Source organism: Heterodontus francisci, chromosome 26 (genome assembly GCF_036365525.1).
Source record: "Heterodontus francisci isolate sHetFra1 chromosome 26, sHetFra1.hap1, whole genome shotgun sequence".
NCBI lineage: Eukaryota > Metazoa > Chordata > Chondrichthyes > Heterodontiformes > Heterodontidae > Heterodontus > Heterodontus francisci.
In genome coordinates this window covers 61,081,630-61,095,268 of record NC_090396.1, presented here as the reverse complement: position 1 = coordinate 61,095,268, position 13,639 = coordinate 61,081,630, and the positions used below count along the sequence as shown (strand labels likewise).

The window sequence follows — 13,639 nt, the reverse complement described above, 5'->3', positions numbered from 1 at the left end:
ACTGCAGTTTGCAGTGTGTAAAGCTGCAGTTTTCAGTTTATTAGACTGCTGTTTGCAGTGTGTAAAGCTGCAGTTTTCAGTTGATTAGACTGCAGTTTGCAGTGTGTAAAGCTGCAGTTTTCAGTTGATTAGACTGCAGTTTGCAGTGTGTAAAGCTGCAGTTTTCAGTTGATTAGACTGCAGTTTGCAGTGTGTAAAACTGCAGTTTTCAGTTTATTAGACTGCAGTTTGCAGTGTCAGACTGACCCCTCCCAGGATGCTTCACTCTGCGGTGATGGCGGCTCCCATGGCGGTGCACCGGCTGGTGGCCTCGGTGCTGAAGCCTTTCGCTGCTGGTTTAACAAGGATTAAAACGGGATTGAGGAGAAGGGAGCGGAGGTGAGTTACCCCCCGACTCTGGCTTTTCCTGGACAGGCTTTGGGTAGTGGTTTGTATGGGCGGAGTGAGTGAGGGAGGAGTCAGGCCCTGACCCTGGGAGGCCGCTTTATTGCGGAACCCAGGCTTTTCCTCTCAGTCATCGACTAACGTGAAACCAGCGGCGGCGGTGGTAGCGGTTCCTGGAAACCCATCACATCCTCTGAAAGGCGGTGCAACAGCTTCCCGGCTGGTGGGTGTCTCCAGTGGGGGCTGAGCAGCCCGGCTTCTAGCTTCAGAAGACTGAAAGCAGATACTCAATCTTTCTGTTCCTCCACCGCACTAACAACTTCACTAATAATTACAATAAGATCGCTTACAGGAAATTCCGTCCGCGAGTTTTTGCACAACTCAGCAGGAACGTTTTTAGAAACACTTGAAAAAACTTAGTAATTAGGTTTCTAGAAAATGTGCTGGCGTAAAGGAGCTTTGAATTCACTCACTTTTCTCATAATAATGTTAGTTATTTTAGATCAGTTTTAATTTTATGGTAAGATTAAAGCAGTGATTTGTCCACTGTCCAATAGCCAAAAACAACGTAACAGAATGTAACGGCGAAGTATTTAAACAATTTTAAACTGAAGAAATTGTTCTCCTGATCTTTCTCATAGTCTGCAAAATATCTTTGTATTTCATGGACCTATTGTCCACGGCAGCGAGGCCTGGACAACGTATGTCAGCCAAGAGCGACGTCTCAATTCATTCCATCTTCGCTGCCTCCGGAGAATCCTTGGCATCAGGTGGCAGGACCGTATCTCCAACACAGAAGTCCTCGAGGCGGCCAACATCCCCAGCTTATACACACTACTGAGTCAGCGGTGCTTGAGATGGCTTGGCCATGTGAGCCGCATGGAAGATGGCAGGATCCCCAAGGACACATTGTACAGCAAGCTCGCCACTGGAATCATGCCTACCTGGACGTCCATGTCTGCGCTTTAAAGACGTCTGCAAACACGACATGAAGTCCCGTGACATTGATCACAAGTCGTGGGAGTCAGTTGCCAGTGATCGCCAGACAGCCATAAAGGCGGGGCTAAAGTGTGGCGAGTCGAAGAGACTTAGCAGTTGACAGGAAAAAAGACAGAAGCGCAAGGGGAGAGCCAACTGTGTAACAACCCCGACGACCAATTTTATCTGCAGCACCTGTGGAAGAGTCTGTCACTCTAGTATTGGCCTTTATAACCACTGCAGGCGCTGCTCCACAAACCACTGACCACCTCCAGACAAGGCGGCCGAAGAAGAAGATTGTTACAAAGAATTAGATAGAATGTACAGCACAGAAACCGGCCATTTGGCTCAGATGATCCATGTTTCTGCTTCATCAGCCTCCTCCCACCCTACTTCATCTCACCCTATCAGCATATCCTTCTGTTTCTTTCTCCCTCATGTACTTATCTAGCTTCGTTCAAATACATCTATACTATTTGCCCTATGTGGTAACAAGTTCCACACTCTACTCTCTGGGTAAAGAAGTTTCTCCTGAATTCTCTATCTGATTTATTTGTCACTTTTGTATGTTTATATTTTTGTAAGGATCGAATTAAGCAGTGAAATCACTGCAATCACTCCTCAATCTGAGTGTTGACATACTTTGTATTTCAGATTAATATTCATTTCTAACTTTTATAATCCTCATTTTATTACTAATATATGATGTAACATAATAAATGATGTAGAACTACATCGTATGATCTTTAAATCACTTGGGCTGACTTGACAACTGACAAAATGAATTTTTGTATTAGATTTGTCTACTTGTTAGATATAAATTGTATTCCACTTGCATTCAGCCTTGAAATCTCCAATTGTTCCAAGCTGTAGTTTCTGGGATAATTGGAACTTTTAAGGCAGATCAATAGATTTTTGTTAGGAAGGGTATCAAGGGATATGGAGCTTCGGTGGGTAAATGAAGTTGAGGTACAGATCAGCCATGATTTTTTTTTCATGGGATGTGGCTGATGCTGGCAAGACCAGAATTTATTGCCCTTCCATAATTTCCCTTGGGAAGGTTGTGGTGGGCCAGCTTCTTGAACTAATAATAGTAATGTGATGTAGATACATCCATGGGGCTGTTAGGGAGGGAATGTCTCACGGGTTCCTCCTGTTCCTGTGAAATGTTTTATGTGTCTTTTAATCTATTAAAACACGATCGAATATTAATGTTACACTGATGTCATGACTGATTTTCAAGTTAGTATAATGTTTCCGCACAGTCATATTTTTATTGACCTTTAGAAAATAGTTAGTAAATATATGTATGTTTGAGTTATAATCTTGCTCACAATATCAGCTTTTCAAAGGCATTACCCGTAGATGCACTGTTGTGTAATGATGGGAGTATTATACCATGCAAAGCACAATATTATTCTATTGCTAAAGCGCAGCTGTATCTCTTTAAGTGCACAGGTTCTGATTGCTGTAAGTAGGTACAGCCTGAACCCAATTAGAGAATGCCTTTTTCTTTGTAGATTGGCAACTGATTGTAAATTCCTGGCTCTTCCAAGATCAGATGAAACAACAATGACCAACCTCTTCCTCTCCCATTTCAAGAATGCATCACTAACAAAGATTGAAGTAGGAAGCATGCAAAACTTTTCTCTCTATATCTTGACTGGGCAGGAGAATCTCCCTTAGAAATTTACAGCCTATCTAGCTTTCCAGTTGGAATCTTTAATGTCACACTGTTGTAAATGATTACAAGACATATGGGAGTCGAAATGTGGAAATCGTACTCGTCTTATTTTTAATTTTCAAAGATGTATGTGGAGCGTTAAATGAATGGATGAATAAACAGTGAGATTTGAGATCTATATACCCGATCTCTGTTATTTCTCCCATATTCCAAACAGAATGGTCCCTCTGGTGAACCACAGTACATTTAAAAATAAATATATCTTGTACTGAGGGAATGCCTTGGGCAACACTGAACTTTAGAAATCAAAGCTATTTATTATTGTGCTCTGACAAATGTATACAGAGCTGCTGATTTCCATTAATAGAATAACTTTTTTTGCCAGGTCATGAATATCTACTTAAGGTGAACTTGATCAACATGTAACAACTGCTCTTCATGCAAATACTGGTGCATGCTCATAACTCTCCTGCTGTTTGTTAAAGCAAAACTTTTTGTACCTAGGTCTTCATACCTGCTGTTGGCTCCATTACTGTGTCAAACCAAACCACAGGCTGACCTGCCGTCGTCTCCTTGCTGTGTTTCTGCACAGAATATTCAGCGATTCCAGTGGATTGGGGAACTTGCTCCAGCTTTTGGAATTTCAGGCAGTCAGGTGAAGGTCCTAAATTCCCCCTCGGAATTCTATGGTACAATAAAGGTGAGTTAATTTAGATGAGCAAAGCGGATTACAGTCTGAGCAGGAGACAGTATCTTCTTGTGTAGAGGGTGCCTTCTAAATTTGATCAGTAAAGACTAGGCTCGTTCAGTTTTTCAATATTGGAATTGTCTTTTGTATATGCCCTTCCACAAGCCCATCTTTATTCCATCAAATACCTTGGAAAATTGTCTAATGTTTCTATATATACACTACTCTTTCACATGCACATGTGTCCTTGGCTCCTGCACTGTGTGTCAGGATGTGGGGATGGGTTTCAGTTATTAGTGTTGATGATGGTTGAGATTTTGAACTGCTATTGTACTTGTTTCCTTTTATTCTTGACATGAGTTTCTTTCTGTCTCTAAGTTTGATCACCCGTTTTCTGTGATGCGTAAGGGTAAAGTTGCATAGTTTTTAGTGCTGCATATACAAGTTCTTAAAGAATTGACTCCTCACTGTGGGACTTTAGTGGTTCTACTGTAATACGGAGGCCTGGATTGATGATCCCAAGAATGAGAGTTTGAATCTCACTGTGGTAGTTGGAGAATTTGTATTAAGATGGTGAAGCTGTTGGACTGTCATTAAAAAAACCCAAGTAGTTTAGTCATGTCATTTGGAGGACACCTGCAATCCTTACCTGGTGTGGTCTATATGTACTCTAGTTCCACTCCAACCTGGTTGACTCTTAACTGTCCTCTGAAGTGGTGGTTGTATCAACACTGTAGCAGTTCAAGAAGGCGGTCCACTGCGATATTCTCAGGCCAACTAGGGAGGAGCCTTGCCAAAAATGCCCGCATCCCAAGAATGAATTGGAGTAAGGAATGTCATATAAAAGTGTGGACTTCTATTTTATTGCAATGAAGCGATAGTAACAATCAAACTGCGAGTGGGACAATGGGATCTGAATTTTATTCAACGCTTAATAAGGGGTTAATAAGAGTTTCTCCCTTCTATTGCGGTAGGTGCCTCAAGTGAAACAATTTTGCGCAGTGTTGGCCAATTTGGTGCTGAGTGTATGCCCACTGTACAAAACAGTTGACATATCAATACTGAATGTAGTCTCACCCAGAGGAAGAAGGGTGGCAGGTGTGAGTAATATAAACATCATGTCAGATATGTATTTTTCTGAGGCTGGACTTGGAGGTTTAAGGTGTGGAGTAATAGGAGCTTTACCCAGTGTCCAGTCCATGCTGTATCTGACGTTGGGTGAAAAAAGTGGGACATTTTCATTTGTATATTGATGGGTATAAAATTGACACAACACAAAAAGAAAAGTGTAAATTAATTATGTTTTTATTTGTGGCGAAACTGGTTCAAAGCTTTAAAATAACTCATTAACCCTTGGCTGTATAACATCTATAAGATTAAATACAGAGAAGGAAATTTCATTCAAAAATTATACTAATATAAACTAAATCCTCATAAAAAAAATCATAATGAGATAAAAGTTACCATGACAAAACAAATATTAATGGTTACTTACACGGGGTACTTTCTTATGTAAAAGAAATTCTGTTATTTTTCAAATGCAACGTAATTACATAACGATTTGTAATCAAAACCAGGGTTATGTTAAGTTGCCAACTCTGGCTTAAACTTCATGCATATGAACAGGCAGTATGGTTATTGACGATCAAAATATGTAGGCATAATTTTCATTGAGAATGGAATTATAGTCTGCAGTAATGGGGATTGAGGCTTTCAATACATAATGCATTCCTTTTGCCTCAGTTTATACTGAATAGCAGTATAAAACTTATAAATTTGTGCGATAGTTAACTGAATTGAAATAATGTTTTGTTTCGATTTGTATAAATAGGAGCACATCAAAATGGCTAAGAAGAGAATAGTTATGGCGTCTTTATATCTTGGAACAGGACCTTTGGAACAAGAGCTGGTGAGTAACATACTGGAGGGACAAAGAAATTAATTATTGAGTGGTCTCTGTTTTTATGGGAATTAAGGAATAATATGGTACTACAGCACGTAGTAAAGTACAGCTGTATAATAATTAGAGCCTGCAAATGATTGAGAATTAGGCAACGCAGCATCTTCTAGCTTCAGGTACACGTTGTGTATGGCATTGCTTTGTGTCTAAAATATTCCCTCACGGGGAGTTCCTGATCTCAGTAGTGCCATTGGCATTACAAGTGGAGGCTGGATGGTTCCCCACAGAGTAGGGTTGTTATTTAGTGAGTCACTTCTTAATGCTGTCATATATCTCTGGCTGGGACAAGAAATGCCTTTACAGCAGCCTGTAAGTAGCTTGTCCTGCTGTCCCCTTTTGTTTCTGCGCGTCGGCAGGATGTGAGGAAAGAAAGGGGAAATCCATTTGAGTGGCATTAAAAGACTGCCTTTGAGCCCTGACGTTTGCTGAATCATGCGTTTGGGAAGCTTTGGGCACAGAGTACACGCAGGACAGTGGCAAGGAAATCCATCATCATTACAAAATATGATCTCCTGAGGAGGATGGTTAAACATTTTGCTGTCTGCAGGATAGGATCCTTGAGATTTTGGGCAGTTAGATAGTTTGATCTCTAAATCTTTGGCGTTGGCTTCTTTTTGACACAGAGGTAGCTCAAGCAGTCTTTGTGCTTTCTTGAAAAATTGGGGCCAACATTTCTACGAATGCAGTGATTGAATTTGAAAAGTTTTGTTAGCTGCTCTTGGGCTTCTGCTAAACTAGTCTGTCCCTTCAAGGCTATGAGAATACAGGTAATTGTAATTGCTCTAAGTTGCTGAGCTCAGTTAGTAGCCCCTAATTTGTTTGTACATTTGGCTTCAGATTAGAAAAATCTAGGATGAAATATCTACTTTTAAAACAATTTACGTCTGTAACAGAGCGTGATGAATGTGCAGTAGATGTATTTTATATCTAGCTAAAATTGTGTGTTAACTCAAGTGGGAACAAATCGTACAAACGCATTTTACTGATGTGATTCTGTACCTCACCTGTATAATTGACATAGACAGTATTTGATTTATAATGAAAGGCGTGCATAATCCAGTCAGAATATCCCTAATATTGTAAGAAAATCTACTGTCCAGACTTTGTAAAGATAGTCTAATGTTTGAACGATTTATGAAAATATGCAAATTTTGTAATGAAGTCAGTTTCCACGGTTCTATTCTGCCAAGTTACACTGATAAAGCTATACTAGAAAATGGAAATTTAAGTCAGCTTAATGTTTGAAGCCTGGAAAACCGTCTTGTTCGATTGGAGGGGAGAAGGTGTTATGAATTTATTTAGTTTTCCAGAACTGAAAATTAAAATGAAAATTTGAAGTTTTAGCAGTGCTAATGAAAATGATATTTCAGTTTCAACTAACAAAGTACATGACTTTGTCTCCTTGATTTTATCAGGTAGATTGCATAGAAGAAACACTGCAAAGATCACAGGAGGAGACTATGATTTCTGATCTTAGAGTTTCTGTTCTGCTAGATTGCACAAGAGGGTCTAGAGGTGTGTAGAATTGTTACCATATGAAAATTTACTTATTCCTTAAATGTAATACGATTACATTGGAAGAATGCAGCTGTAGGTTAATTAAAGAAATTATAATGAGTATTACATTTTAGTTAATTATTAATGAAGTCTAGTTGTACATTGTGCTATGGGGGGGATGGTGGTGTAGTGGTAATATGACTGAACTAGTAATCCAGAGGCCCAGGATACTGCCCTGGGGACACGAGTTCAAATCTCACCATGGCAGCTGGTAGAATTAAAATTCAATTAATTAATAAAAATCTGGAATTGAAAGCTAGTCTTAGTAATGGTGTCATCGACTGTCGTAAAAACCTATCTGGTTCACTAATGTCCTGAAAGCAGGAAGGAATTCTGCCATAAAGGCCGGCTCGGGTCTGCAAATGAAACCCGAACTGAACCCAACAGAACCACATCCGAGCCCGATCCGGCCCGAGTCCTTTCATATTTCCCGCACCCAACCCGACCTGACCATCAGTTAACCTACCTTCCGTTTTTCACTTTGTTGCTTATCTTTCTTTCTTTTGGGCCTCCTTATCTCGAGAGACAATGGATACGCGCCTGGAGGTGGTCAGTGGTTTGTGAAGCAGCGCCTGGAGTGGCTATAAAGGCCAATTCTGGAGTGACAGGCTCTTCCACAGGTGCTGCAGAGAAATTTGTTTGTTGGGGCTGTTGCACAGTTGGCTCTCCCCTTGCGCCTCTGTCTTTTTTCCTGCCAACTACTAAGTCTCTTCGACTCGCCACAATTTAGCCCTGTCTTTATGGCTGCCCGCCAGCTCTGGCGAATGCTGGCAACTGACTCCCACGACTTGTGATCAATGTCACACGATTTCATGTCGCGTTTGCAGACGTCTTTATAACGGAGACATGGACGGCCGGTGGGTCTGATACCAGTGGCGAGCTCGCTGTACAATGTGTCTTTGGGGATCCTGCCATCTTCCATGCGGCTCACATGGCCAAGCCATCTCAAGCGCCGCTGACTCAGTAGTGTGTATAAGCTGGGGGTGTTGGCCGCTTCAAGGACTTCTGTGTTGGAGATATAGTCCTGCCACCTGATGCCAAGTATTCTCCGAAGGCAGCGAAGATGGAATGAATTGAGACGTCGCTCTTGGCTGGCATACGTTGTCCAGGCCTCGCTGCCGTAGAGCAAGGTACTGAGGACACAGGCCTGATACACTCGGACTTTTGTGTTCCGTGTCAGTGCGCCATTTTCCCACACTCTCTTGGCCAGTCTGGACATAGCAGTGGAAGCCTTACCCATGCGCTTGTTGATTTCTGCATCTAGAGACAGGTTACTGGTGATAGTTGAGCCTAGGTAGGTGAACTCTTGAACCACTTCCAGAGCGTGGTCGCCAATATTGATGGATGGAGCATTTCTGACATCCTGCCCCATGATGTTCGTTTTCTTGAGGCTGATGGTTAGGCCAAATTCATTGCAGGCAGACGCAAACCTGTCGATGAGACTCTGCAGGCATTCTTCAGTGTGAGATGTTAAAGCAGCATCGTCAGCAAAGAGGAGTTCTCTGATGAGGACTTTCCGTACTTTGGACTTCGCTCTTAGACGGGCAAGGTTGAACAACCTGCCCCCTGATCTTGTGTGGAGGAAAATTCCTTCTTCAGAGGATTTGAACGCATGTGAAAGCAGCAGGGAGAAGAAAATCCCAAAAAGTGTGGGTGCGAGAACACAGCCCTGTTTCACACCACTCAGGATAGGAAAGGGCTCACAAGCTTAAAGTAACTAACAAAATCACCTTTCAAGTCCAAAAAGTATATTAACATTGGAGCCACTTACTGGAGGTGGTGATAGAGCGTGTCCAACCCGGCCTGACCTGACCCCGAATGCTGGACCCGGAAGTGCGACCCGACGCATGTCACGGGTTCAGGTCGGGTAGCCGGCCTTTATTCTGCTGTCCTTACTTGGTCTGGCCTGCATATGACTCTTAACTGCCCTCTGAAAGGGCCTAGCAAACCACTCAGTTGTCAAGGGTAATTAGGGATGGACAACAAATGCTGGCCTTGCCAGTGATAACCACATCCCATGAAAAATCTTTAAAAAAAAAACTTGCTTTCTCATTAATATGCATAGCACTCTATTAAACATACCTGTAGTTTACCACTTATTGTGCATTTTGGATGTTTTGATTTGTAATTTGGAGAGACAGTGGAGACCAGTAGTGTGTTGGAGAGTCAGAGTTAGTATAGCACACTTTTTATTGTAGACTAGGCTTGTACGGTTGTTGCTAAAAGTTGATATTAAATTGGGTGCACTAAAATTCTTAGATTTCTACAAGAGACTCCCTGCTATGGTTCATTTTAAATTTGGTAACTGCTGATCCAAGGTTCCATGTAAGAATATGCTAATAAAACTGGGAAACAGAATTCAGGCCTTTCCCCACAAAGAGACAAGAAAAATGTGAATTGCTTCCTTTCCCCCTCTGGCTACACTCGGGTCTGAACACAGATGATATTAGAGGCCTGGGAGCATGCTGTGTCCATATTTTCAGTTGTTAATAGTGTGTAGCATGGGGCGATGAATAATAGAGAATATATGGACCAGGCTGTGTCTTGTAAGAAACGAGTTTAAAGTCTAAAAAGCATGCTCCAAAGTGGAAAATATTTTGATAAAGCTTAGCTTTGTGTGCATTTATTTTGTTTACAATTTATTAAATCCTCCCCATTAATCATTTTGCAAGATGGCGCAGTGGTTAGCACCGCAGCCTCACAGCTCCAGGGACCCAGGTTCAATTCTGGGTACTGCCTGTGTGGAGTTTGCAAGTTCTCCCTGTGACCGTGTGGGTTTTCGCCGGGTGTTCCAGTTTCCTCCCACCACCAAAGACTTGCAGGTGATAGGTAAATTGGCCATTGTAAATTGCCCCTAGTGTAGGTAGGTGGTAGGGAATATGGGATTACTGCAGGGTTAGTATAAATGGGTGGTCCTTGGTCGGCACAGACTCGGTGGGCCGAAGGGCCTGTTTCAGTGCTGTATCTCTAAATAAAAATAAAGACGTGTTTTAACTGATTGTTGCTCGCCCTTCTAGTTATAATTGTATTGTGCTACTCCCTCTAGGCAAGAAGAATTCTCGAACTATGCTGATTCCACTGCTAAAGAAGTTTCCAAATCAAGTGTGTGTTTCTTTGTATCACACTCCAGATCTCAGAGGTATTCTTAAACTCCTTCTTCCAGAGCGGTTCAATGAGACAATTGGGCTGCAACACATCAAAGTCTATCTCTTCGATAACCATGTCATTATTAGTGGGTGAGTATGCAAAAAGTTGGATTTATAAAAATATTGACCCTGATATTTGCAGTGGGGGAAGGGGATGGGCGGACAGTAGTAAGGAGGGGAAACTAGGAAATCATGGCGATGTGGAGAATTCAGTGGCAGGCTCTCATTATCACTTTTTATGTCTGGCAGCTGCTGAGATTGAGAGGCTGGACAGTTGCCAGCTGGGAAAATTAACAGCAGAGATCCACTGTGAGAAGTGGGATGGTGGTGGAACGAGGAGACAGGTTATAGGTGTGGTGGGGGTCAGCAGATTAGGGGCCAGGAGGCTCGGGATCAAGGGTAGTGGAGCAGAGGTGGGGGGAGCAGCTATTAGCGGCAGTGAGGTGAGACTGCGATTAGCAGAAGGTTTGTTTGAAGGTTTGGGTGAAGAAATCCTGCTCCTCTTGGCTCAGAAGCAGTACTCTAAAAACCAGTTACCATCTGTACCCAGCTGCTCCTGTCTTGAAATAAAAACAAGAAATGCTGGAACCACTCAGCAGGTCTAGCAGCATCTGTGGAAAGAGAAGCAGAGTTAATGTTTCGGGTCAGTGACCCTTCTTCGGAACTGTGTCTTGTGTAGCTGCTCCTGTCTTGTGTAGCTGCTAGGTTTCCCAATCCCTGGGAAATCCATCTGGCAACTGCGCTGTGGCAGCCTGTCTTAAATATTATTAGTGAAGTGTCCCACCTCTCCATGATGGGACACAGGCCTACCACGCAAACCCGTAGTAAAAATGGCGGCAGGCGTGTATGCAGTAGGTTTGGATCACGTTCCCCAATTTCTTTTTAACTTTTAAACCCCACCCCTCCTGACCCCTTTCCACCTGTTGTGGAAGGGGTGTGTAATGTAGACCCCTTTAATCAGTTCATCACTTAAATTTCATTTCTGATACTGACCATAACTCATTTGTTACTGGTTTTGTGATTTATTAGGATGATCTATTTGTGGGGTGTAAGTAGTCTGTGTGCAGTGTGCTACATATCATTTGAAGACAGAAGAAGCAAATACAATATATGTTTTCTTTTTTTCCCCAACTTCTTGGAAAAATCAACAACTTGTATTTACATAGTGCCTTTAATGTAGCAAAAGGTCCCAATGCATTTTATAGGTGTGTAATAGACACAAATTGACACTGAACCAAAGAAGGAAACATTAGGAGGGGCAACTGAAAGCTTAGTCAAAAATAGTAGGTTTTAAGAAGGATCTTAAAAGAAGAGAGATGTGGAAAGTTTAGAGAGAGATATCTGAAGGCATGCTGCTAAGGGAGTGGGAAATGTGTATGAGGCCAGAGTTGGAGGAACGCAGGTTTCTTGGAGGGTTGTAGGGTTGGAGAAGGCTACAGAGATAGGGAGGGACAAGAACTTGAACAGGAGGGTGAGAATTAAAAATTTAAATATTGCTGAAAATAGAGACATTGTCGAAGCTTTTTGTTTTGCACGCATCAGGGCAATTGCAAGAATCACCAATGTAAGGGAAAACAGCAGCTTATACTGCAAGAGAAGAAAGTGCTGATTGGTTGGCAAGTGTACTCTGGTAGAGGTGTTGCCATGGAAAATGCACCAGTTTACGGTGACTGACTCTTAACTGCCAAGCTTTGTTTAAACCAGGCAGCTTGACACTGGTCAAGGCATTGCCCTGAGGAATGAATTAGCGAATGGCTGTCACTTATTTTGCTCAGCTGAAACAGGCGCAATGTTTGTACATATTCTTTCTGTCTGCAAAGAACAGGCCCTGTGTATTCATATATGTAGCTTCCAGTACGCGCAAATGCGCCACACTGCGAGCCCTATTGACAATCTTAAATTGGTTGTCAGCGTAATTCTTAGCACACTGAGTATTATTTAGCAAATGTTGTCCAATCTTGGAATCACATCTCATGTTGTGTTTTGAGCTTTGCAAGCACGGGCTGGTTGGGTCCGGCCCGTACCTTGCCCGTTGCAAACAGTAGAAGGGACATGTTATTTGATACGATCCGCCAGTCTTTCAGATGTATTGTCTATATACCTAGCATCACACTGGCATTGAAATTCATATATCATGTTACTGATTTGTGTGATAGGCAGGACGTCTTTTTTGGCTTGATGGCAGCATCCTGTTAATGGCGAACACCACACGTGTTGCTACTGCATAGTAGCAGAGTGAAACAGCTAGTATTACCTGTTGCTCAACTTTTTTGGGATACATTACCCTTCCAGGGTGATTTGAGGTAGACTGGGCACTTTTCAGGCAGGCAGAATATGTACAAATATTGTGCCTGTTTCAGCTGAGCAAAATAAGTGACAGCCATTTGCTAGTTCGTTCCTCAGGGCAATGCCTTGACCATTCAGAGTCAAGCTGCCTGGTTTAAATTTAAAAGCTTGGCAGTTGAGAGTCAATCACCATAAACTGGTGCATTCACCATGGCAGCGCCTCTACCAATCAGAGTTCACTTGCCAACCAATCAGCGCTCTTTTCTAATGCAGTATAAGTTGTTGTTTTTCTTTACATTGGTTATTCTTGTGATTGTCCTGATGAGTTCAAGACAAAAAGCTTCGACAACATGTCTCCATTTTCAGCAATACTCAAGTTCTGTACTACTAAATGACTATTTAAAAAATTTAGTGTTGGTGGATCAGGAGCCAATGTAAGGCATTGAGCACAGTGCTGATGGCTGAGCAGGACTTGGTGCTGTTTTTTCAATGTTAGCATTGAGAATTTTGCCAGTCTGCAAACTGCAGGTGTGTGGAGGCATTCTTGATTGGATCAAGTGTAATGAGACCACTTATTGGCCCGTATTTTGTGGTCAGCAGCAAATGAACGGCGATAGCTTTTCATTACACTTATACTTGCCCACAGACTTTCTGTGGGCTTTGCACTGGAGCCTTCGGTTATTAGAAATCAAAAACAATGCAGTGCCCTTCACGGGATCTAGGATCTGTCTGAACAGGGCACACAACTGTGTATTTCCTTTACTAATCAGATTGAAGAACCCTTACTGAGCCGCGCAGAGTCTAAACTAGGAAGTCCAAGGTAGAATGTTTAATTCAATGCAAGTTAGAGAGGGAAAGAAAGATGTGATTCAAAGAGATAAAAGACAGAATTTAAAAAAAATAACTCTCCCATAATTAAAATCTGAAGGAATGAGACTCCACATTAATTTTCAGTG

The 13,639-nt window shown here is 42.1% G+C and overlaps 1 protein-coding gene across 4 annotated transcripts in view; it reads left to right on the top strand.

Moving 5' to 3' along the window:
- The first annotated feature begins 260 nt into the window (after positions 1–260).
- The window catches only part of LOC137384386 (CDP-diacylglycerol--glycerol-3-phosphate 3-phosphatidyltransferase, mitochondrial), an 87,164-nt gene continuing 73,785 nt past the window's right edge, over positions 261–13,639 (top strand). For all 4 annotated transcript variants that reach the window (XR_010977578.1, XM_068058354.1, XM_068058356.1 and 1 more), the window contains exons 1-5: positions 261–378; positions 3,551–3,746; positions 5,566–5,643; positions 7,110–7,209; positions 10,298–10,487. Coding sequence is in view for 3 of the 4 variants with exons in the window: in XM_068058354.1 (XP_067914455.1) it covers positions 275–378; positions 3,551–3,746; positions 5,566–5,643; positions 7,110–7,209; positions 10,298–10,487 (668 nt within the window). In the remaining variant the exon portion in view is untranslated. The remainder of the gene's footprint in view (positions 379–3,550; positions 3,747–5,565; positions 5,644–7,109; positions 7,210–10,297; positions 10,488–13,639) is intronic.